We start from the raw sequence: 18,839 nt of genomic DNA on the forward strand, positions 1-18,839 counted from the left end.
CCAAAGCACCTTCTCCGATCTGATCTCTCCTCTCTCTTCAAAGCTTCAGTCCCTCGCCGTCAAAGTCCCAACACAAAGATTTGCCCGAAACTCTCTCCTGTGATCCCATTGGTCGATTATTTTAATTTCCAAATTTCTAATATTAAAGAAAAAAAATTAAAAAGTAAAAGGGAAAACACACAGGTCTCCTTCTTTCTCTGGACTTCAACAACACTCATAGTGACTTTCGATGGTTTACAACGAGAGGTTTCTGTTTTTGCTTTAGGGTTTTCATATTTTTTCTGATGGCATTTTCGTAAATAATGGCGGCGAGTTCCGGAGGCTTCGCGGCTCAGTTCGATTTCAAGCTCGGCGGAGGAGGAGGACGACGGGGAGTCATCGTCGGAGATGTCTGTCCGGCAGAGCGTGGTCTCGGATTGGAGGTGAGGAAGCGGTGGTGGTGGAGGAGGAGGGCGCGTGAGCGTGACCGAGTCGGAGGAGCGTGCCGGATCAGCTGCTGCTGTTCCGACCCGGCGGGCCCGATCCGGAGAGCCACCGGGTCGGTCAAGCGCGTGGAGCAGCGCGAGGAATGGCGGTTCGATCCCAAGAAAAGGCCTCACAGAGCCCGAATCCAAGCCTCCCCTTCAACGCCCTTCGCTTCTTCTCAGTACGTCTCCTATATGTGTGTGTGCGTGAGTCTTGTTCACTAGGTGCTTAAGTACTTGTTTGTAGAAGACTACTTGTGGCGATTAGTTTGTATAATTTTATTTTATTAATTTTTTTTTTTGGCATTTTGATTTTGGTGCAGATCGCGCTTTGTCTCGAAACAAGAAAAGAAGTTCTACCCTCGCTGTACCCCGAGAAATTCGGGTCCGCAATCCCGTGACACGCCTCCGAGAAGAGGTAAATTAGGAATGCATTCATTGTCATGTTGGTTTATGATGTAATCTTGATGTTAGCTGCTTTAACAAACAATTGAAGATAACTAAGAAAGCTTGTGATGAAATTCCGTCTATGCTAAGATTTGAATTGATGGTACTTCATTGTAGACACTGGGATTGCGAATGAGAAGGAGTGGGGCATCAGCTTATTGAATGATATTGTTAATGAGTCTGGTACTAATGAAGATGGGAGTACTTGGTATCGAGAAAGCGGGGAAGACTTGGGCGAAAATGGATACAGATGTAGGTGGACAAGGATGGGTGGTCAATCGCATGATGGTTCCTCCAAGTGGAAAGAAACGGTATAAGTATCGTTCAATCATGTGATATTTCATGTATGATTGTATTGTTGACATGGAGTGAAGCTAAATGGAAGCAATTCTCTGTGAATATTACATGCCAATGAAAATTGCTTCTCATTTTTATTTCCTTCTTCAAATTCTTTTATATATGTATTATTGTTATGTATATATACTAATTAATAAGCAATTGAGGAATTCAACTCACTCAATGACTGAATCTACCTTACTTATCAAAAAAAAAATGACTGAATCTACCTCGCAAGTTTCTGTCCTTAAAAGTAACCGTTGAATTATGTTGTTGAATATCAACTAAATCCGGTTAGTAAGGTAAATAAAAAGCTACTTATAAGGAGGGAGAGTATGAGGAGGTTGTCCATTTCGTAGTATATATTTATTTCAGTTGATTTTCAAGGGTACATAAGCTCTTTGGGAATCTCATGGTGGAGTCTGATTTCAAAATTTCTATGCAAGGAGGGCATGATGTTGGTTCTATACTTCTATATGGTTAAGAGGGAAAAAGAATCAGCATATATGAATTGAAGTTTATATCACATTCCAGAGTATTTTTAGTAATGAGAAATTGAAAAAAAAAATTCTTTCAAGTAATGATCATCTAATTTGCAGGAATAATTTATAGGCGTGGGTCATATGTGTAGATTGGTGGCTATGAGAAACATCATGATTTTTTCTACCTTGATGATAAAAAATACATTGGAGAGTACTTCCCTAGAAGCAGGCTAAAGTGAAGCCTTTTTTGGAGTGTTATGTGATTACTGCACCCAAACAAATTTGAAGGACAGTTTTGTTGAAGTAACATTCTGCCACGAACAGATTCGGAAATTGTAAATGGTAGATGACATTTTCTTTCTGTTGTTATGCCAATATTAATATGACAAAATGTGAAGTTAAAGCTATGAGTTAGCTTTATCATGGCCATTAAATCATCATTGTCAAAGCCTTGTCACAACCTATGGGTGCTATAGCCTCAAGCTATCCTCATATTAGTATATGGAAATGTATGAATGTTGTCATGGAGGGACAAAAATTTCATGAAAACAGTAGAAATTAATGTTTACTCGGATTACTAGCACATTAAAAGGTCATGAAATTGGAAATTTAAGGTGAATAGTTGTATCATGTTCTTATGCTTTGAAAGATGAAAAACTTTGATATGACTAGTATATTTTTAACTCAGAACATGTCTCTCCATTAGGCTAGTTAACAAGTACTTTCATCTTCTACTAGTTATCTATGTTATTTTATGTCCAGATGCATTTGAGTTGCTGGATAAAATACTTAACGTCTTTTTCTGCAATTATTCCATAACATTGGAGTCTATTGAGTGATGTATCACTTTTCATAATTGTAGAGTCTATAATTAATCATCTGCCTTTCAGTGAACATATGACTTTTTTTTATAACCCCATTAAGTATCATCCCAGGTGGATGCATTTAATTGGATTTATTGATCTCATTGACAGTGGTGGGAGAAAAGTGACTGGACCGGATTCAAAGAGCTAGGTACTTGCTGACCCTATCTTTGCTTGTCCAATTGGTTATTTCTATGGATCAATAGAGATATCTAGATAGTTTTTGATATTCTAGTGAAAATTTTAGGACAATTTTTTCTAAGGGCTATATACTGTTGAATTTATAACGTACCAATCTGACTTAAATTGAGCTCCTGCCTGATAGTTATGAAGGGAAAGTTTGCACCTTTCAACCTCTGTATATAAAAATTGCTTTACTGGTTTACGACTCCATCCAATTGAAATTTTCTATTCCTATTGGTACATTTTCATTTTCATTTTCCGCATTTCTAGTAATTTTGATTGGGACAAGTAGTCTCCAGTGATTAATGGATTGCCATGTGGATGACATGTAATTCATGCCCAGTTATCCTGAAATCCAATAAGCATCTCAAGCTTTAGAAATATATAAGTACGAATCCAGTTATCCCTTTCGCGTTTATTGTTTGTATGAAATATGTTGCCTATCAATCACTTTAGACATTTGTGCATGCGCATATTAATAAGATGCTATAATTTGACTGAGTTAAATGTCTTAAGCAATCCCATTGATTCTTTGTCCATTCATGCGTCCGGACTATGCACTACCATAGCAAATTCATCTATTATCTGAGGACATGCAATGACAATTCTTCCCAGCATACTATATTACTGTTTGTGTAATTAAATCTAGAAACTGTCTCAGTACATTCAGTTTTCAATCTTTTGGCTAATTAATCTGAGTGTTTATATGTGCATTCATAAAGTTCTATTTTCTTGTAGGTGTGGAGAAATCTGGTAGAAATGCTGAAGGGGATTCATGGTGGGAAACATGGCAGGAAACTCTTCATCAAGATGAATGGAGGTCTTTATCATTATCTTCCTGTCCGTATAAAAAAAGTTTGCAAACTGAAAAATGTAGTCACTTTCCTGTTTGTGCCACTTTAATTGATATGACAAGTCAATAATTTTGGATTCTGGCATTGTAGCAATTTAGCAAGGATAGAGAGGAGCGCACAGAAACAAGCAAAATCTGGCACTGAAAATGCTGGATGGTATGAGAAGTGGTAAGCTAATGTATTTCAATGCACAATAATGGCATTTTGTGTGCATTGGTTATGCTTTTGAGCAACAATGAAGTGTTGTATATCCATAATATATTGATGATACATCCAATCTGAATACAGGTGGGAGAAATACGATGCTAAAGGCTGGACTGAGAAAGGGGCACATAAATATGGTAGACTGAATGAACAGTCCTGGTGGGAGAAGTGGGGAGAGCATTATGATGGAAGAGGATCTGTTCTCAAATGGTTTCTTTAATCATCCTTTGATTTTACTTTGAACTTAAATGTGCTTTGAGCAAATGGCTTCTTCTCTGGATGCTAGTGTATTTCGTATGTTCATTAGTTTGACTGTGCAAGTCAAAATTCAGATTTTGCCTGTGATCACGACATATGAGATATTTTTTTTTTTTGCTTTATTTATGATACTGAGTAACACATGAAAAAAAGAAAGAAAGAAAATTTGTTACGAGGTTCCAGAATTTCATATTTCAAAAAAAAAAATGTGGCATAGTTGATCGTGATAGATGTGGAGGCACCGTACATTTGTATAAAAATAATTTTCTCCCATTCAGTAATATATGAACTACGGGTATAAATGATATGAAGACCTTGTTTTGTGTAGAAATTTTAAGGGAGGATAATTGAAGATTGAAGTAGTATTTTCCATTGCTTTATTTGAAACTATGTGTTGGGAAGAATTGACAAATTACACAAAATTTTGGCTTTTTCTTTGTCTGGACATGTGTTTAATACATTTAGAGCCTCCTAGTTGACTCTCCCTCTCTCTCGTAAACCTCATCAGGACGGATAAATGGGCTGAGACTGAACTTGGCACCAAATGGGGAGACAAGTGGGAAGAGAAGTTCTTTGTTGGCATAGGTTCACGGCAAGGGGAGACATGGCATGCATCTCCCAGTGGTGACCGTATGTCTAATCCTTGTATTCTTTAGTGATAGTGTTTATTTTACATATAATATCTGCCTGGTAAAAATTTATCATTAAATGTTTTGGGCCATCCAACATATATATCCTTAGAAATTATTTTGGATTTTATTTTGAAGTAGAGTAATGTTACTTTTCACACCCATTTCACACCGGCTGATTTGACATGTTTTAAGTGGCTTCTCATGTCAGTCATTTAAAAAAAAATCGAAAGAAAAGCCATTTAAATCACACCATGTCAGCCGGTGTGAAGAGTAGTATTAGTCTTTGAAGTAACCAATATCCTTTTCTTTTGATTCCTTGAGATTTGTACAGGTTTCCTTTTTTGCTTGCAGTTTATATTATATAATATTTATTCCCAGTAACTTCTTAGGACCCACCAGAGGTACCCTGGAAATATCTTTGACAAAAAATGTCTAGTGGAAGGATTTTGACATATCTTTAGGCTTTCTGAAACTAAAACCCTTGCACTTTCTGGGAGAAAGACATGGGTGCTTAAATTTGAGTATTATTGATGAATTAACTGTTCACGCGAAGAAATATTTTGATAAAAAAAATTTAGTTCTACACGGAAATGCTCTCTAGGCACCATCTCTCCTGTGTGACTGTGCCAGTTTTCATGCCGATGCCTACACCAGAATACCTTTATTTATAGATGAAGAGAGCCAACTTGCAGAGTTATGTGTTGACATCCAACTTGGAGATGTGATAGGGTATTTATATTATTACTTATCAAAAAAAAATATAATACATATTGTTGACATTATTTTTGTTATTAAAATTTTGTGCAAAGTTTGACGGTTTTTTGATATAAAGGACTCATGAGTTGCATTGCTAGTCATTTATCTTAATGAGCCGGGCGTCATTGCTCATTTCTGTCTCTCTTTTCTATAGTTACGTCAATGAAATTCAAGTTATGAATTCTATTATTTTCTTCGTTTCTGTGGTGAATGTTTATGAACATGATTTGATAATATGCTCAACTGGTTGACCACCCTTAGAAAACATGACAAACTAAATGTCAGGATTCTTTCATGGTTTGAAGGCGGCCTCAATTACTGTTGCCTAGGATTTGTAAACAAGTCTTTTTCATGTCCAGTGATTGAGGTGTTCATGTTTGGTTTTACTTGTATAACTTAGGATTGTATGGTGTACATAAGAATTCATCATTTTTTCCCTCTTTTTCAGGTTGGTCGAGAACATGGGGGGAAGAACACTTTGGAAATGGGTATGGAGACATCTCACTCTTAAACCGCTTTATGAATGCAGCAAAGCTTCTCTCATGATAGCTAGCAGTTTTGCAATGATTTGTCTCTTTTTCTTTTTTTGAATATAACCGGCTTTAAATTATTCTCAAATTTAAATGCATCTGAATGTAATTGTTAAATCTTAGTTCTTTTACCTTTCATGCATTAGTGAAGTTGCATTTTAGAGTTGTAGGAAGTCCTTTGTCCATGGTTGTTTTCTGCGTGCCGTATTTGATACTAATACGGCTTTTTCCTGTGCCAGCAAAGTGCATAAATACGGGAAGAGCACAACAGGTGAAAGCTGGGATATTGTTGTGGACGAGGAAACCTATTATGAGTAAGAAGAATACTACTCTTCTTAACCATCAAAGTTGGCTGTTTATTCATTAGTGTAACGTTGAATAGAAATGCTATATACCACTCATTTATCCCACTTTGCTGATGCGACACTAACAAGCAGTTCTTAGATCGGCTATTGTTAAAAAAAATTATACATATATTTAAGGATTAATATTGCCACAAGCAAAATTGGATAAAAGTGAAATAAAAGTGTGGTTTCTAGTATGAGTCATGCTAGAAAACATACTTGACATGGCAGAGTAAATTAACTCATTATTTTTAACTAGAACTTATTCAAAGGTTGATTAGCAGTCTCGCATCAGCAGGGTGAGATAATGGTAGGATAAAAGTGTAATTTTTAGAGTAATGCTGCAAACTATACCTCCATCCCATTGAATTGATGTGGCAATACCCATTAGTCTTTAGATCATCTCTTGTTAAAATAAAGAACTGATAAGCACTACCACAGCAATCCAGTGGAATAAGGGTGTAGTATGTAGCATTACTCTTAATCTTATAGTAAGTTAAATGCGTGTAGTTGACAGAATATGGAGGATCTTAGTAGAAAAAAATGGCTTTATAATTTAAATTTGATGAACTCCAACTTTTGATGAAGGGCTGAACCACATTATAGTTGGGCGGATGTCGTGGGTGACTCGAGCCAGTTGCTTTCAATTAACCCTCGGGAGAGGCCACCTGGTATTTACCCAAATATAGACTTTGGGTCATCTCCACCACCTCCACCTGATGACTCATCAGAAGAATTGCCTCCTTCACAATGAAGAGCCGAATTTTGGGCTCAGACTTTAGGTAGGTGGTTAGATCGATTCCAGTCCATTTATATTGGCTGAAACTCTTGTAACAGAATATTGTGAGTTACACTTTTCAATTAATTCATTCTTTTGATTGTTATTGCTTCCGTGTCTTCCATTTCAGACCCTGATTACATTTTGGATATTATTTACTTTGTGATCAAGTCTTGGTAACAATAATACGTTGTGTTAAAAGTATCTGGCCACTGCTATGCTCCTTGAGCAGTCTCCCAAGACCCAAGTCTTCTTACTTGGTATTCTTACTCTCTTTCGCATTTTACTTTTAAGGACAGTTTTTCTCTTAATTGAATTGGAAAAATTCTTCTAATTTGGAATAGGATCTTCTTTATTTCACTTGAAATGGAGGGAAGTCATGATTTTATGTTGTATTAATGGTATAGATGATGCCATGTGATAATATGTTGGCACAACTATTTAAATCATTTATACTGTTAAAATACAATATCATTAAATTTGACAATGAAATGGCTCCGTGATATTTGTTCCTTGAATTCAGTTTATTAAACTAACATGTCTTTAAAGCCTGTAGTTTTCACATGATATATATTTTAACTTTACAGGCTGGGTTGGAGGAAACTAACAGCAACCGTCTGCAACCAATGACTTAAGCAAATGAGAACATGTTTAGTTAAATCATTTGTGGTAAATATAATATCGATTTGAACACTAGTTGAAAAAGGTTACTGCAAGAACATCAACATACACAAAACTAAATCATACGGTTGTCAAGTATATTGAACTGTAAACCATGATAATCTCATCCAAAAATACTCAAAACGTTATTTTTCAGTTAGTTTACAGCCGCCATCTATCACTATTGCTATCTTCTGACATGATTCTAACATAAATCAGTTGATTGCAAGAAATCAACAGCCTAGCAGGAGAGATGAAATTTCCGTCACCTAAAAAGATGTAAGACCAACATAGGAAAAAAGAAGAAAAAAAAGGCGTAAAATTACATCAGCTGTTTCTTTTTGGGTGCGAAAGACATGCGTAAACAACGATTTCTTGGTAAAAGCAAAGAGCAGTTCAATATTTGGGTCTTGGTTCCAGCACCCATTCGCCCGTCTCTCACATCTTCCTCATACCCCTACTTGCTGAGCTTAACTGCATATACACTGAAAGGTCACATACGTCTCCATATTCAACACTTGAGATCCATTCAACCCCACGACTTTCAATGTAGGGCGTTACTGAAGGTAAAATTTTATATAACAGCTCCTTGTCATGAACCCAACATTGTGGCGCTGTTCACAAAGGTGGGCTACCACTTTTCTCTTTTGCAATGGTTCTATATACAGGAAGACCCTACATTGATGCAAATTGTTGAAGAGGATGCAAGGAGGGCAGCAAAAATTTATGGAAGAATCGGTTACGAACAGCTTTGTTAGTCTGAAAGCATCTCTTCCAACTCGGGATCATCAGAGATTGCTCCATCATAATCCAAACCAGTTCCATTGAAGAGACCTCTCTCGAAGAGCTCATTCTGATCTTCACCATAGTCCTCAGACCATTCTGGCTCTTCGTCAACATTTTGATCATCAATTACAACATCTTTTCTAGTGGCATCATAACCCTTGCCAAATTTTCTAGGTCCTGAATCTTTCTTTGCCTTGGCCTCAGAAGCTTCACATATGCAAGTAGATGGGTTCTCGTGAAACTCACCCCTGCCTGGCCTCACTTCATTTGGCTCCCCCATGAAACCTCTCTGAAAAGTACGAACCCTAGAGGCAAATGCTTCCCAAGTCATGTTGCTTCTGCTTAAGAATAACCGATATAGTTTTTTGGCATTTGGACGAATGGTAGGTTTGTGTCCAAAATATCTCCTGCGAGAACGAAACACTTGCAAGTTAGCAGGTACATGAAACAAGAAATTAAACAGAAGGCCCCCGCTGGGGGCTTTTGGGGGGGGGGGGGGGGGGGGGGGTGTTGGGAGGATAAAAAGATATAAGCCATACCTTCGTCCAGCTAATATTTTAGCCATATTACCATTGTTGTTCGTAACAAATACATCACTTTCATCACAAACTATGAAGTCAAGTGCAGCCATGCGAGAAGAAAACGAAGAAAATGGTTCCAACTCCTCCTTTGTGGCTATAGTCTCTTTTGAATAGAAATTTGGGAACAGTGCTTTCAGGGGTGCTAATGTCTCTTCCCCTCCATATACTTCCCCAGACGCCACATAAATATGGACATCACTGCCATATCCCAGTGCTCTCAGCATCAGACCTACTTCTTCTGGTGTGAGTGGGCATTTTCCATGCCTCCTTTCCTTATCAGGATTGCTAATCTGCAAGTTAATCCAAAAAGTCTCAGACATGCCTCAAACTCTGGATCAGTGTAAAATCCATGTAGTAGGAGCATAACTCAAAGGAACCCCTTCAAAGCAGATGCGTGTGTGTGTGTGTATATATATTAACTGGTCTGAAACATGTGTGGGGAACTGTCATCTTTGTACCATCTTTTATCTTTAAAACACAGGCATAAGCAAGCACACATTTTCCTATGTTGGAAAGGCTGCTATCATATGCATAAGGCCTCAATCAAATTTTCAGGTTTTTCATTGTGTTTCTAAAACATGGAGGATTAGGTTTAGATTGGAGAAATTCTAGAGTAGAATAATTGACCCTCACATGTAAAGTTTTCCACCTCCTTCGTATTCCAGCCAGATCTTTCCTTTCCTTTTCTCCACCACCATAATAGCATCCCGAGAATGCAAGCATATCAGGTTCAAACCTGTAACAAGAAAGATTTGGTCGCATAAAAAACTCTTATAATGTAAAACAGATTGCTTGCCCATTATAATGCAAATTATGCAATGAAATTTGTTCTCCACAAAAAACAGACAAGGCCAATACGACCAATCCATAAACTAGGTGATAACCTGATTCTAGAATTCCACATCACTCCATATCATCACAATTCAAATCATACACTCATATGCCTATGGTGTTTTTATAATCCAATTTTAAAGGAAATTGAGGAGTAAACCTTAAAGTACATATTCGTCAATATTTTGCATATTTGTGCACATGTTTGTGTTACAATATGAATATATCTGCATGCAAACATATGTAGACGCACCTTTGTGTGTGAGTGTGTGTGTGTGCAAATGACAATCTACTTAATCAAGTGGTGACCATCAATGTGAAAGTTAGAACAAAGCTTCAAACCACGCTTGAACAATGGGGCTTAATAAAAATGATGCAAGAAATATATGAGAACAAGGCAAGATAACATTGATTTCAACAAATAGGCAAAGGTAAATCATTTCTCTAATTAAACCATTAGTGATTCAAAGATCAACTAGACTACCTCAGGTGCAATGCAATATAGTGCTTGCTTTTCCTCCTCATTCGATGGACCAATTTTTTACCCATATCAAGAATTGGATCAGTAAATCTTAAGGCATGGTAGTTAACTCTACATCTCAACTTTTGCAAATCTGTGTCCAACTTGTTCGCTAGTCTGTAATCAAACTTGGTAAGCTGAACAGCCTGTCACAGAATAAAGAACAGTGAGTGTCCTTTCCTGGAATAGTCAGATACATATTCAAGGTAGAATATAAGAGTCCACACCACACAAAAAGCAACAGTGGGAAAATGTCAAAGCAAGGATGTTTTCTGAGCATGTCCAAATTTATATGTATGTAAACACAACTTAAATGGTCTAATCGCAAAAGAAAACTTCACAAATTAAGAAATAAAACATTTCAATAATTGTGTAAATCAAAGAGATTAAGATGCAGTTTGATACATGCATATATGTGAAAAAAATATTACCAAGGCTGTTATTATTCTTTTTTAACCCTTTTTTTTTCTTTGGGTAAGGCATGCGGTATTTTACACATATATTCCTTAAAAAGAAAAATGGTATCCTTTTCATTTACTAAAACCCACAAAAAAAAAATGTCAATCCAAAAAAGTTGGAACCTCTAATTTAAACGGGCTAGTGAATTTTTGGATCCAGGGAGGGGGGAAAGATGAGGCTATCTGGTATCTCGAATTTCTATTAAGAAAAGCTTTGGTTAAGAATCGAATCAATTTTAAATAATAGATAAGCAAAAATACTTTGGGGTGTTATGCTCATGCATGTGATATTCAATGCTTTCCAAGTAATAAATATCAATCACATTGACCAATAACATTCAAAATTAAGAAAAACAAAAGTATAATTCTTCAAAAGAGGATAATAGACAAAATTAAGAAAAGCAAAAGCATAATTCTACAATTCAAAAGAGGATTTTCTAACAGAAAGGAGGGGGATAAAAATAAAGGCAATCAGAAGTGCTAGAGAAATGAAAACTTACATGCCTTTTCAAGAGAACAGGTAATACACGATTTTTATAACATCTTTCACTACACTTCCTTGGAACACGCATGGTGTACGGAGTCAACGTTTTCCCTCCCTTCCTTGGGGGATTCTTTATAATTTTAACGTCTTTTGACAGAAATGATATAAACCAATCAACATCAAAGATCTCTGAAAAGGTACTGCACAGACAATGTGACAAATTTGTTATCTTACTATGTAAGGATTTTTCGAGAATAAATGTTTACTCTTATTTATAATGTGGACAGCTAGATGTAATTACAAAATCCAAATTGCAAATAGAAGTAGCAGAGCAGATATAATCATTCCATTACTAACCTAGAATCTTTCCAGAAAGACTTTTGGTCCAGCTTTGGAACAACAAGAGTAGCATTTAATATACGGGCAGCAACAACGGCATCTGTAATCTGTCAAATGGTAGGTCTACTAAGCTTGGTAACAACAATAATCAAATTATTCAACTCGTAATCAAGAAGTGGCACAGAAACAAAACATTGGCTTGTTCGTTCTAATCACAACCTATATCATCACAAAGTATTTGATTTTTGACTAAGCAAACCAACCTGCTTCACTATAATCTTTTTTTTTTCCCCCGATAAGTGAATTTCAATCTCATTAGAAAAGTGTATAGGGCGCAAGCCTAGTACACATGAAGTATACAAGAGAAACCCATATTAAGGAGGAAAAAAAGAAAAAGAAAAGGAAAAAGTCCAAAAAATCAGAAAACTAGAAAAGAAAAACAAACGAATAAATTAAAACAAGAATGCTAATGACTAAAGTAAAACATTTGTGGCAATATAATTTGCACCAAGATGAGGCACAAAAAAAAAAAAGTCAGAAAGGCATAACCCAACATCGATTGCTTGATTTAACACCATCCAAAACACCTACTCTACATATTCAAATTGCATCTTGAAAAGGCAAATATTAGGTACTTTGGGACTGTTGTTTCAGCAGAAGCTCCACTGCCAATTAGGAATTTAGGGCTAGTGGAAGCACAACACATAGACAATAAAACAGAAACATCCACACAACACAACAAGATTCAACGTGGTTAGCCAATTCCATGCACAGGCTCAAATAAATGTCACAAACACAAATGAACTCAATTCCCTTTACACCCAACTCAAACTCTCAGTCTAAATTTGCAAATGTGACACTCTCACAATCTCAAAACCCCAATACGGTGCATTCACACTCAAACAATAAACAAACCCTTAACTCATATTCAATTAACACATACAAGCATCTTTCAGCCCCCAAATCTACCAAACTAGTTTTTCGAAGAAACCCACTTGGCATTATTTTAAGAGGCTTATTCTAAGCTCATCATTCCCCCACATGGGAAAGACCACCTTGGGCCGAAATCATTGAATCCCAAGTATAATTCATTACTCTTTTCTTAGCGAACTGGGATTACCACCCTTACATAGAAACTATTGCACACCCTTATGTCCCTACTTTTCAATGTAGAATTCATTGACTCCACCAATATTTATTTAATCGGATTTTTTTAGTTTCTCATATATCTATGTATCTCTCAAGTGTATAAAGTGACCCTTGCACTACTAATGCTTTAATATGATAAGACAGGGCAGAGGCATCTGTAGTGTTAAGAGAACCTCACTGGTAACAGGCAGTTGAAATCAGGTTTTCTAAAAATAGCTTGAGACCTGGTATTGGTGTCTCCATCAGCTGTGGCTGGAGCAGCAAAACATGTGAGGCACTCCCCTACTTCTTCAGTAAAACAGTAAATAGTATGCTATAGCCTATAGGCCTCTTCTGTATATATGTATCACAAATCTTCATTCATATAAGTCTGTTAAGTTTAAGCATTATTTGTTTGCTAAACAGCAAGTAATCTTTCGATAATTTCATTTTATTTTCCTGTGCTATTTAAGGCTCGCATGCTTGCTTACAGCAATAAATAACTCAAATAAATCTACATATGTTCAACTTTGCTGAGTACTAGTAAGTTTTCAGTTTTCATAGAAGTCTTTTTCCCTGCAAACATTCATTCCAACAGACAAAAATCATTACAAAATTTTTTGTTCAACTACTATAAAAGATACAAGTCCAGAAAATTACCCCAGTTCTTTGTTGATTCAAGCCTCCACTAGTTGCTATGGCCAAGTATCGATTGAGATGCGTTACAGCTTCAGCTTCTGAAATTTTTTAAAAAAGTAGTTTTATATCAAAATATCATAGTAGTAAATTGGCATTCTCCAAGACTCAATCGAAAAATAAAAATTACAAACAATACTAACTACTTAATAGCATGTTATGATTATATTAATCAGGTCAAAAACCCTAGCTATTAAAACCAAGAGAAGATTCCCAAATTGCACGAATTTTAACACATACAAAAATAAAAAAATAAAACAACCAAGTTATACGCACTTTGAAACTTGTTGCTGGCATTGCTACATCCATAGTAGAACTTGGAATTCCTGGAATTCCAGAGATCGCGACCCGATCTCCCCCCACCTCTCTAGTCCTCGAAATTCAAGAAACCACAGTGAGTAATGAACAAAGAGATCCAGGAAAACCTAAAAACAAAAATCTAAGAAAACAAGTCTCTCTCATAATCCAAAAACCCTAACCGGAACACGAAACGCCGAAACTCCAACCGCATCGTCCTCCCCAACCTTAAGCTGCACACAAATTCCTCACAAAATCAATCACAGGTTATTAATGTAGAAATGCAAATATAGAGAAAAATGCGCGCGCGCGCGCGCGCGCGTGTGTGAGAGAGAGAGAGAGAGAGAGTACGGGATGGCGGTGGCGGAGGTGATCGGAGTCGACGGGGGAAGGAGCGAGAAACGAGAGGAAAGCGAAGAGGATGAGAAGAGCGCCGGAGACGGCAGATATTAACGGCAAAATTCGCCGGAGCCAGTGGTAATAGTGGTGGCGCCGTCTCTGGACAGCCATTCTCTCCCGTGCTCACTGTTGCTTGTGATTGCTGAGGTGGAGCTCCGCGCTCAGCACCGCACTTTCTTTGCGCTGCGCTATAAATTGTAAAGGATCCTGATCGACTCTGATCCGATCAAAATGTGATTGTGAGATAGAGAGAGAGAGAGAGAGAGAGAGGAGTATCTCTCATTCTCTGTGCCGCGGCCCCAACAGTGCCCCTCCAGGCACTGGCATTTTTTGAAACCAAAGAAAGACACGGCGATAACGACAAAGAGTGGTTTCCGAAATGGGTAGCTTAGCTGTGACTGTGAGATGGACGTGTAGCTTTTGGGCAGAGAATTATGAGATGCCACGCACGGGCACGGCCCCGAAATAAATACATAGAAAAGTCACCTCCAAGCATTACCCAATCAATATATGTGTTGTGAGACACTACTGACTCTGCAGTGCTCCTCGTTCTTCCGAAGCTTTTCTGCCATGTGCGAAGCACGGAGTGTTTTTGGCTTTAATTGGATTATGTTCGTTTAATCTCAGCTCGGCTAAGAGGTTATTGGTAAATTTTATATAGGAGCTAAGCACTTAGATTATTAAGATAACTTTTGTAATATATGAATCAATTTGATATAACTTTAAACTATAAGGATTAATTCAGTAATTTAGTCAACAAACTTTTAAATTTGATTAGCCAGTAATTAACAATCTTATCAACATTCTATTAGACTCACAAAGACAAGTTAGATCCCTTACTTGCAATTCCAGCAACTTTATAGAGGGGTTGTAGCTCTCAGCATATAAACCTCACTTGTTATACTGTTTGAGACAGATAAACCCCAATTTCAACTTTATAGGACTGTACATAACATTATTCTTTTAAAAAAAGTATACGAATTAAAAAAAGCATGAACAAATAAATAGAGCCTATTAATGATATCCTACTTTCGTGTTCGTGGAAGTTGAGATAGCTAGTCATATAATTTTCAGTAGACAACCCTGGAAAAGTAACGAAAAAGTTTATCTTTTTTATGATAATTTGATAAAGTTATCCTTGTGTATTACTCAAGTAATAATGTTCATGTGCCACCTATGTACGCAAGGTATAGGTGGATGTGATCGTCATAAGTATCATTTTATTAATCACATGTTTTTTTTTTAAAAAAAAAAAAAATGTTCCACTAATTCTAAATTTTCACCATTTTGTCAAATCGATCAGAATATTACTTGTAAGAATCACATTATTATCAAATAAATATTTATATTATAATTTCATTAATTTTTTAATGGTGATGAGTGTCATATGACTACCAAGTCATTTTCATGTTCGAAAAAAAATTTAAAAAAAATACGTGTTTAGATTAATTAGTCACCTAACTTACATCGTACATATGTCAAGCTGAATGCTCTACGTCATCGATATGTCAGCTAAAACTTTTTTCCGAATTAACAAATGAAACTCAATTAAGGCCCCACGATGCTTTTTTCTTATAAATCAAGATATTGATATTGGCTTAGAGAAAAAGTAAAGTAAACAAATAAATATTAATATTAGACTTGTCAATTGATATTGTTGATAAAATAACCTTCCCGAGAGGGGGGTTCCGACCGAGCGGGAGGTGTCGGATACATCGCTGCCGATGAGACCTCCTTTTTAGGATGGTGAGGTCCCGACTGGGGGAGTCCGAGCAGGAGGTGTCGGGTGCTCCGTTAACCGACAAGTGGTAATAATGACGATACCGATAAAGGAGAGCGATTAGGTGGCTGAATCCCCGAAGATCTGGGATTTCCCGAAGTCTCATGCTTCGTCATTAAAGAGTCCACCTGCCCATCACTGACAAGAGTGTACTTAGGACCTGTTCACAAACAGGAAGTCACTGTTTCCTAAAAACCGGGATATTCCTACCTAACCTTGAGGGCAGCTGCCTATAAATAGCAAAATCCAGGTATTAAGTTTGGTTGGATACAAGTTCTGAACTCTCCCTCTCACTCTTGCTCTCTCACTAAAAATATACTTCATCTAATTTGGGCGTCGGAGGAGGACCGCTGGGGAAACCCACCGCGTGTCCTTTGTCTTTGCAGGTCAGTCGATCAAGTCCACCTGCGGCAGCTCCTGCTTCACCGGCTGGAATTAGCATCAACAGATATGAACTTGAAAGTATAATATAAGAATTAAAGTTTTTCTTTGAGTAAATGTGATAGACGGCCACAAAATATTAAGTTATTAAAATTTATCTAAAAACAACTGCAAGTATTCCCCGGCAAATATAAGGATTTTTATGTAATTTGGCAAAGAAAACTATGTTTAGTTCTGTTACTTATTCAATCCATATCTATTTGAAAATTTTTCTAGTCAAAATTCAAACTAATGCTGCCAGAAAATTGTATATGCATGTAAGTTATTTAAAAGGAAAAGTTTATCATACTTCTTTCAAATTATCATCGAATTGACAATGTCCTCTCAAACGTTCAATTGGGACAATGTTTTTCCAAACTATCAAAATATTAAAAATATACCTTCCAAGCTAACAAAAAGGCAAAAATGACCTTACACTTTATTCAATAAAACAGAAATACTCCTATAAAATAAAATAAAAAACTTTAAAAAAAGGAAAATCTTTTATTATTTTTTTAAACGAAATTTTTTAATTTTTTAAAAAGAAGAAGATTAATTTTAAAAAAAAAAATGAAAAACTTTTTAATTGTTCTTTTAATTTTTAATTTTGTCCACCATTGGTTTTTATGTATTTATTTATTTTTTTTCCTTTTGTTAGTTTTAGTGTTTTTTTTTAATTATTATTATTAATTTTATTTTACTAAGGGTATTTTCGTCATGGAGAACATTGACAATTTTTTATAGTTTGGGAGAGACATTGTTAATTGAGTGGCAGTTTGAAGGGGGTATGCAGACATTACCATTGCTTAAAAAAAGTGAAAATTTTTGTTCGCATGTCGAGTTCGAGTTGTATCGAGACATGAATATAAAATTATATACGTTAATCTTAATTAGACCTATTTAATTAAACGAGTCAAACTTTTTAACTCTAACCCATTAATTTCTTGTTGGGTTTATAGATTGTCTCAAAAGTCATGAGTCCTCCTTTAAACTAAGGAAAAATAGCATCATTGGTCTCTGTACTTAGCTTAAATTACAAATCACTTTCTCTAGTCTCAAAATCAATTCAAATATCCTTGTAATTGACTCAATTTACAAATCGCTCACTGTAATTAAATTCCGTTAAAAAATTTGACAGATTCCATTTAGGCGCCACGTGTCGATCATAATAAAAAAAAATAAAAAAATAAAAAATATACATAAATAAAACTTAAAAAAAAAAAATATATAGAAAAAGGGTGGCTGCCGGTTGGGCAGCCACCCCCAAAGGCATCTCAAAGGCCACCCCCCAACCCTAAGGGGAGGCGGTGTGCCACCCTATAGGTGGTCGGGGGTGGCCTGCGAAAGGCATCTAGGGGTGGCATGCACCCCCATGGGTTGGCTGCCACCTATTCTTTTCATTTTTTTTTTAAGTATTTTTTTTTAATATTTTTTATATTATGATCGACATATGTCGATATTTTATTGGCGTTGATGTGGCATATAACGGAATCTGTATAATGTTTTAACTAAATTTGATTATAGGGAGAGATTTGTAGATTAAGCCAACCATAAAGATCTCTAAATTAATTATGATACCAGAGACATCAATTTGTAATTTAAGTCTACTACATGGACCAATATTATAATTTTCTCTTAAATTAATTCAAACTAATGTGGGGTTTGAAAAGATTTTTTTAATGCTTTCACGAGAAAATATACAATCCATTGTTCATATTTAGGGTCCGTATGGGTTTGCGAATTCAAAAGGTGCGATTTAAAATAACGATTTTAAAATGTGCGATTTGAAAAAAGTGATTTTTAAAAACGCAGTTAAGCGTTTGGCAAAATCGCTATTTAGCATTTAAAATCGCAAATTTACCTTTTAAAATTATGCGTTTTCAAAAAAGTACCATCTTATATGGGATTTGAAAAAGCAGATTTTCTGCGTTTTCAAATCGCAATTTTTAAAAATGCAGTTCTCAAACGATCTATGTTATGCGATTTGGTTTAAAATCGCATTTATTGTCTTCAAAATCGTATATATGGTAAAAGAGAAGAATTGATTAAAATCTTTTATTAAATCATATATATGGTAAGATATTATTACCATATATATTTTAAAATTCAAAATTTTGCTACGTTAGTATTTATTACTCATAAAATTTGGCAAATATCAAAGTTATTAAATATTGACATGATAAAATATTATAGAAAGAAGAATAAAAAGGGAGGGGGCGGGGAAAGAAAAAAAAAAAAAGAAAAAAAGAGGAAAAATATTGGTGGCGGGTGATCAATTAATCAGACGGCTCAGAATCTTCTAAATCCGCACTTCCTGGAATACTGTACC

At 35.9% G+C, this 18,839-nt stretch overlaps 2 protein-coding genes across 2 annotated transcripts; one reads left to right on the forward strand and one right to left on the reverse strand.

The window, feature by feature from the left end:
• LOC133871957 (protein EARLY STARVATION 1, chloroplastic) lies at positions 1-7,237 on the forward strand. Its single transcript, XM_062309436.1, has 11 exons — positions 1-646; positions 788-882; positions 1,029-1,222; positions 2,704-2,743; positions 3,514-3,595; positions 3,720-3,797; positions 3,918-4,043; positions 4,600-4,721; positions 5,928-5,967; positions 6,249-6,323; positions 6,942-7,237. The coding sequence occupies exons 1-11, from the start codon at positions 303-305 to the stop codon at positions 7,105-7,107; spliced, it is 1,362 nt and encodes a 453-aa protein (XP_062165420.1). The 5' UTR covers positions 1-302; the 3' UTR covers positions 7,108-7,237.
• A 631-nt stretch (positions 7,238-7,868) lies between these two features.
• LOC133871956 (O-fucosyltransferase 16) lies at positions 7,869-14,761 on the reverse strand. Its single transcript, XM_062309435.1, has 10 exons — positions 14,263-14,761; positions 14,094-14,144; positions 13,891-13,981; positions 13,579-13,655; positions 11,809-11,897; positions 11,468-11,651; positions 10,474-10,655; positions 9,792-9,894; positions 9,117-9,448; positions 7,869-8,984 (listed from the first exon to the last, which is right to left on the reverse strand). The coding sequence occupies exons 1-10, from the start codon at positions 14,419-14,421 to the stop codon at positions 8,546-8,548; spliced, it is 1,707 nt and encodes a 568-aa protein (XP_062165419.1). The 5' UTR covers positions 14,422-14,761; the 3' UTR covers positions 7,869-8,545.
• Between the last annotated feature and the right edge of the window lie 4,078 nt (positions 14,762-18,839).

The sequence above is a fragment of the Alnus glutinosa genome, chromosome 6 (assembly GCF_958979055.1).
Source record: "Alnus glutinosa chromosome 6, dhAlnGlut1.1, whole genome shotgun sequence".
NCBI classification, from domain to species: Eukaryota; Viridiplantae; Streptophyta; class Magnoliopsida; order Fagales; family Betulaceae; genus Alnus; species Alnus glutinosa.

Bases quoted from the DNA above. Each gene is read 5' to 3' on its own strand.
- LOC133871957 (XM_062309436.1), top strand. From the start codon at position 303: ATGGCGGCGAGTTCCGGAGGCTTCGCGGCTCAGTTCGATTTCAAGCTC. The intron at 1,223-2,703 runs GTATAAGTATCG...TCTCATTGACAG, and splicing joins CCTCCAAGTGGAAAGAAACG to TGGTGGGAGAAAAGTGACTG. The intron at 4,722-5,927 runs GTATGTCTAATC...CCTCTTTTTCAG, and splicing joins TGCATCTCCCAGTGGTGACC to GTTGGTCGAGAACATGGGGG.
- LOC133871956 (XM_062309435.1), bottom strand. From the start codon at position 14,421: ATGGCTGTCCAGAGACGGCGCCACCACTATTACCACTGGCTCCGGCGA. The intron at 10,656-11,467 runs GTAAGTTTTCAT...ATTCTGTGACAG, and splicing joins CTGTTCTCTTGAAAAGGCAT to GCTGTTCAGCTTACCAAGTT. The intron at 8,985-9,116 runs GTATGGCTTATA...TCGTTCTCGCAG, and splicing joins AAAATATTAGCTGGACGAAG to GAGATATTTTGGACACAAAC.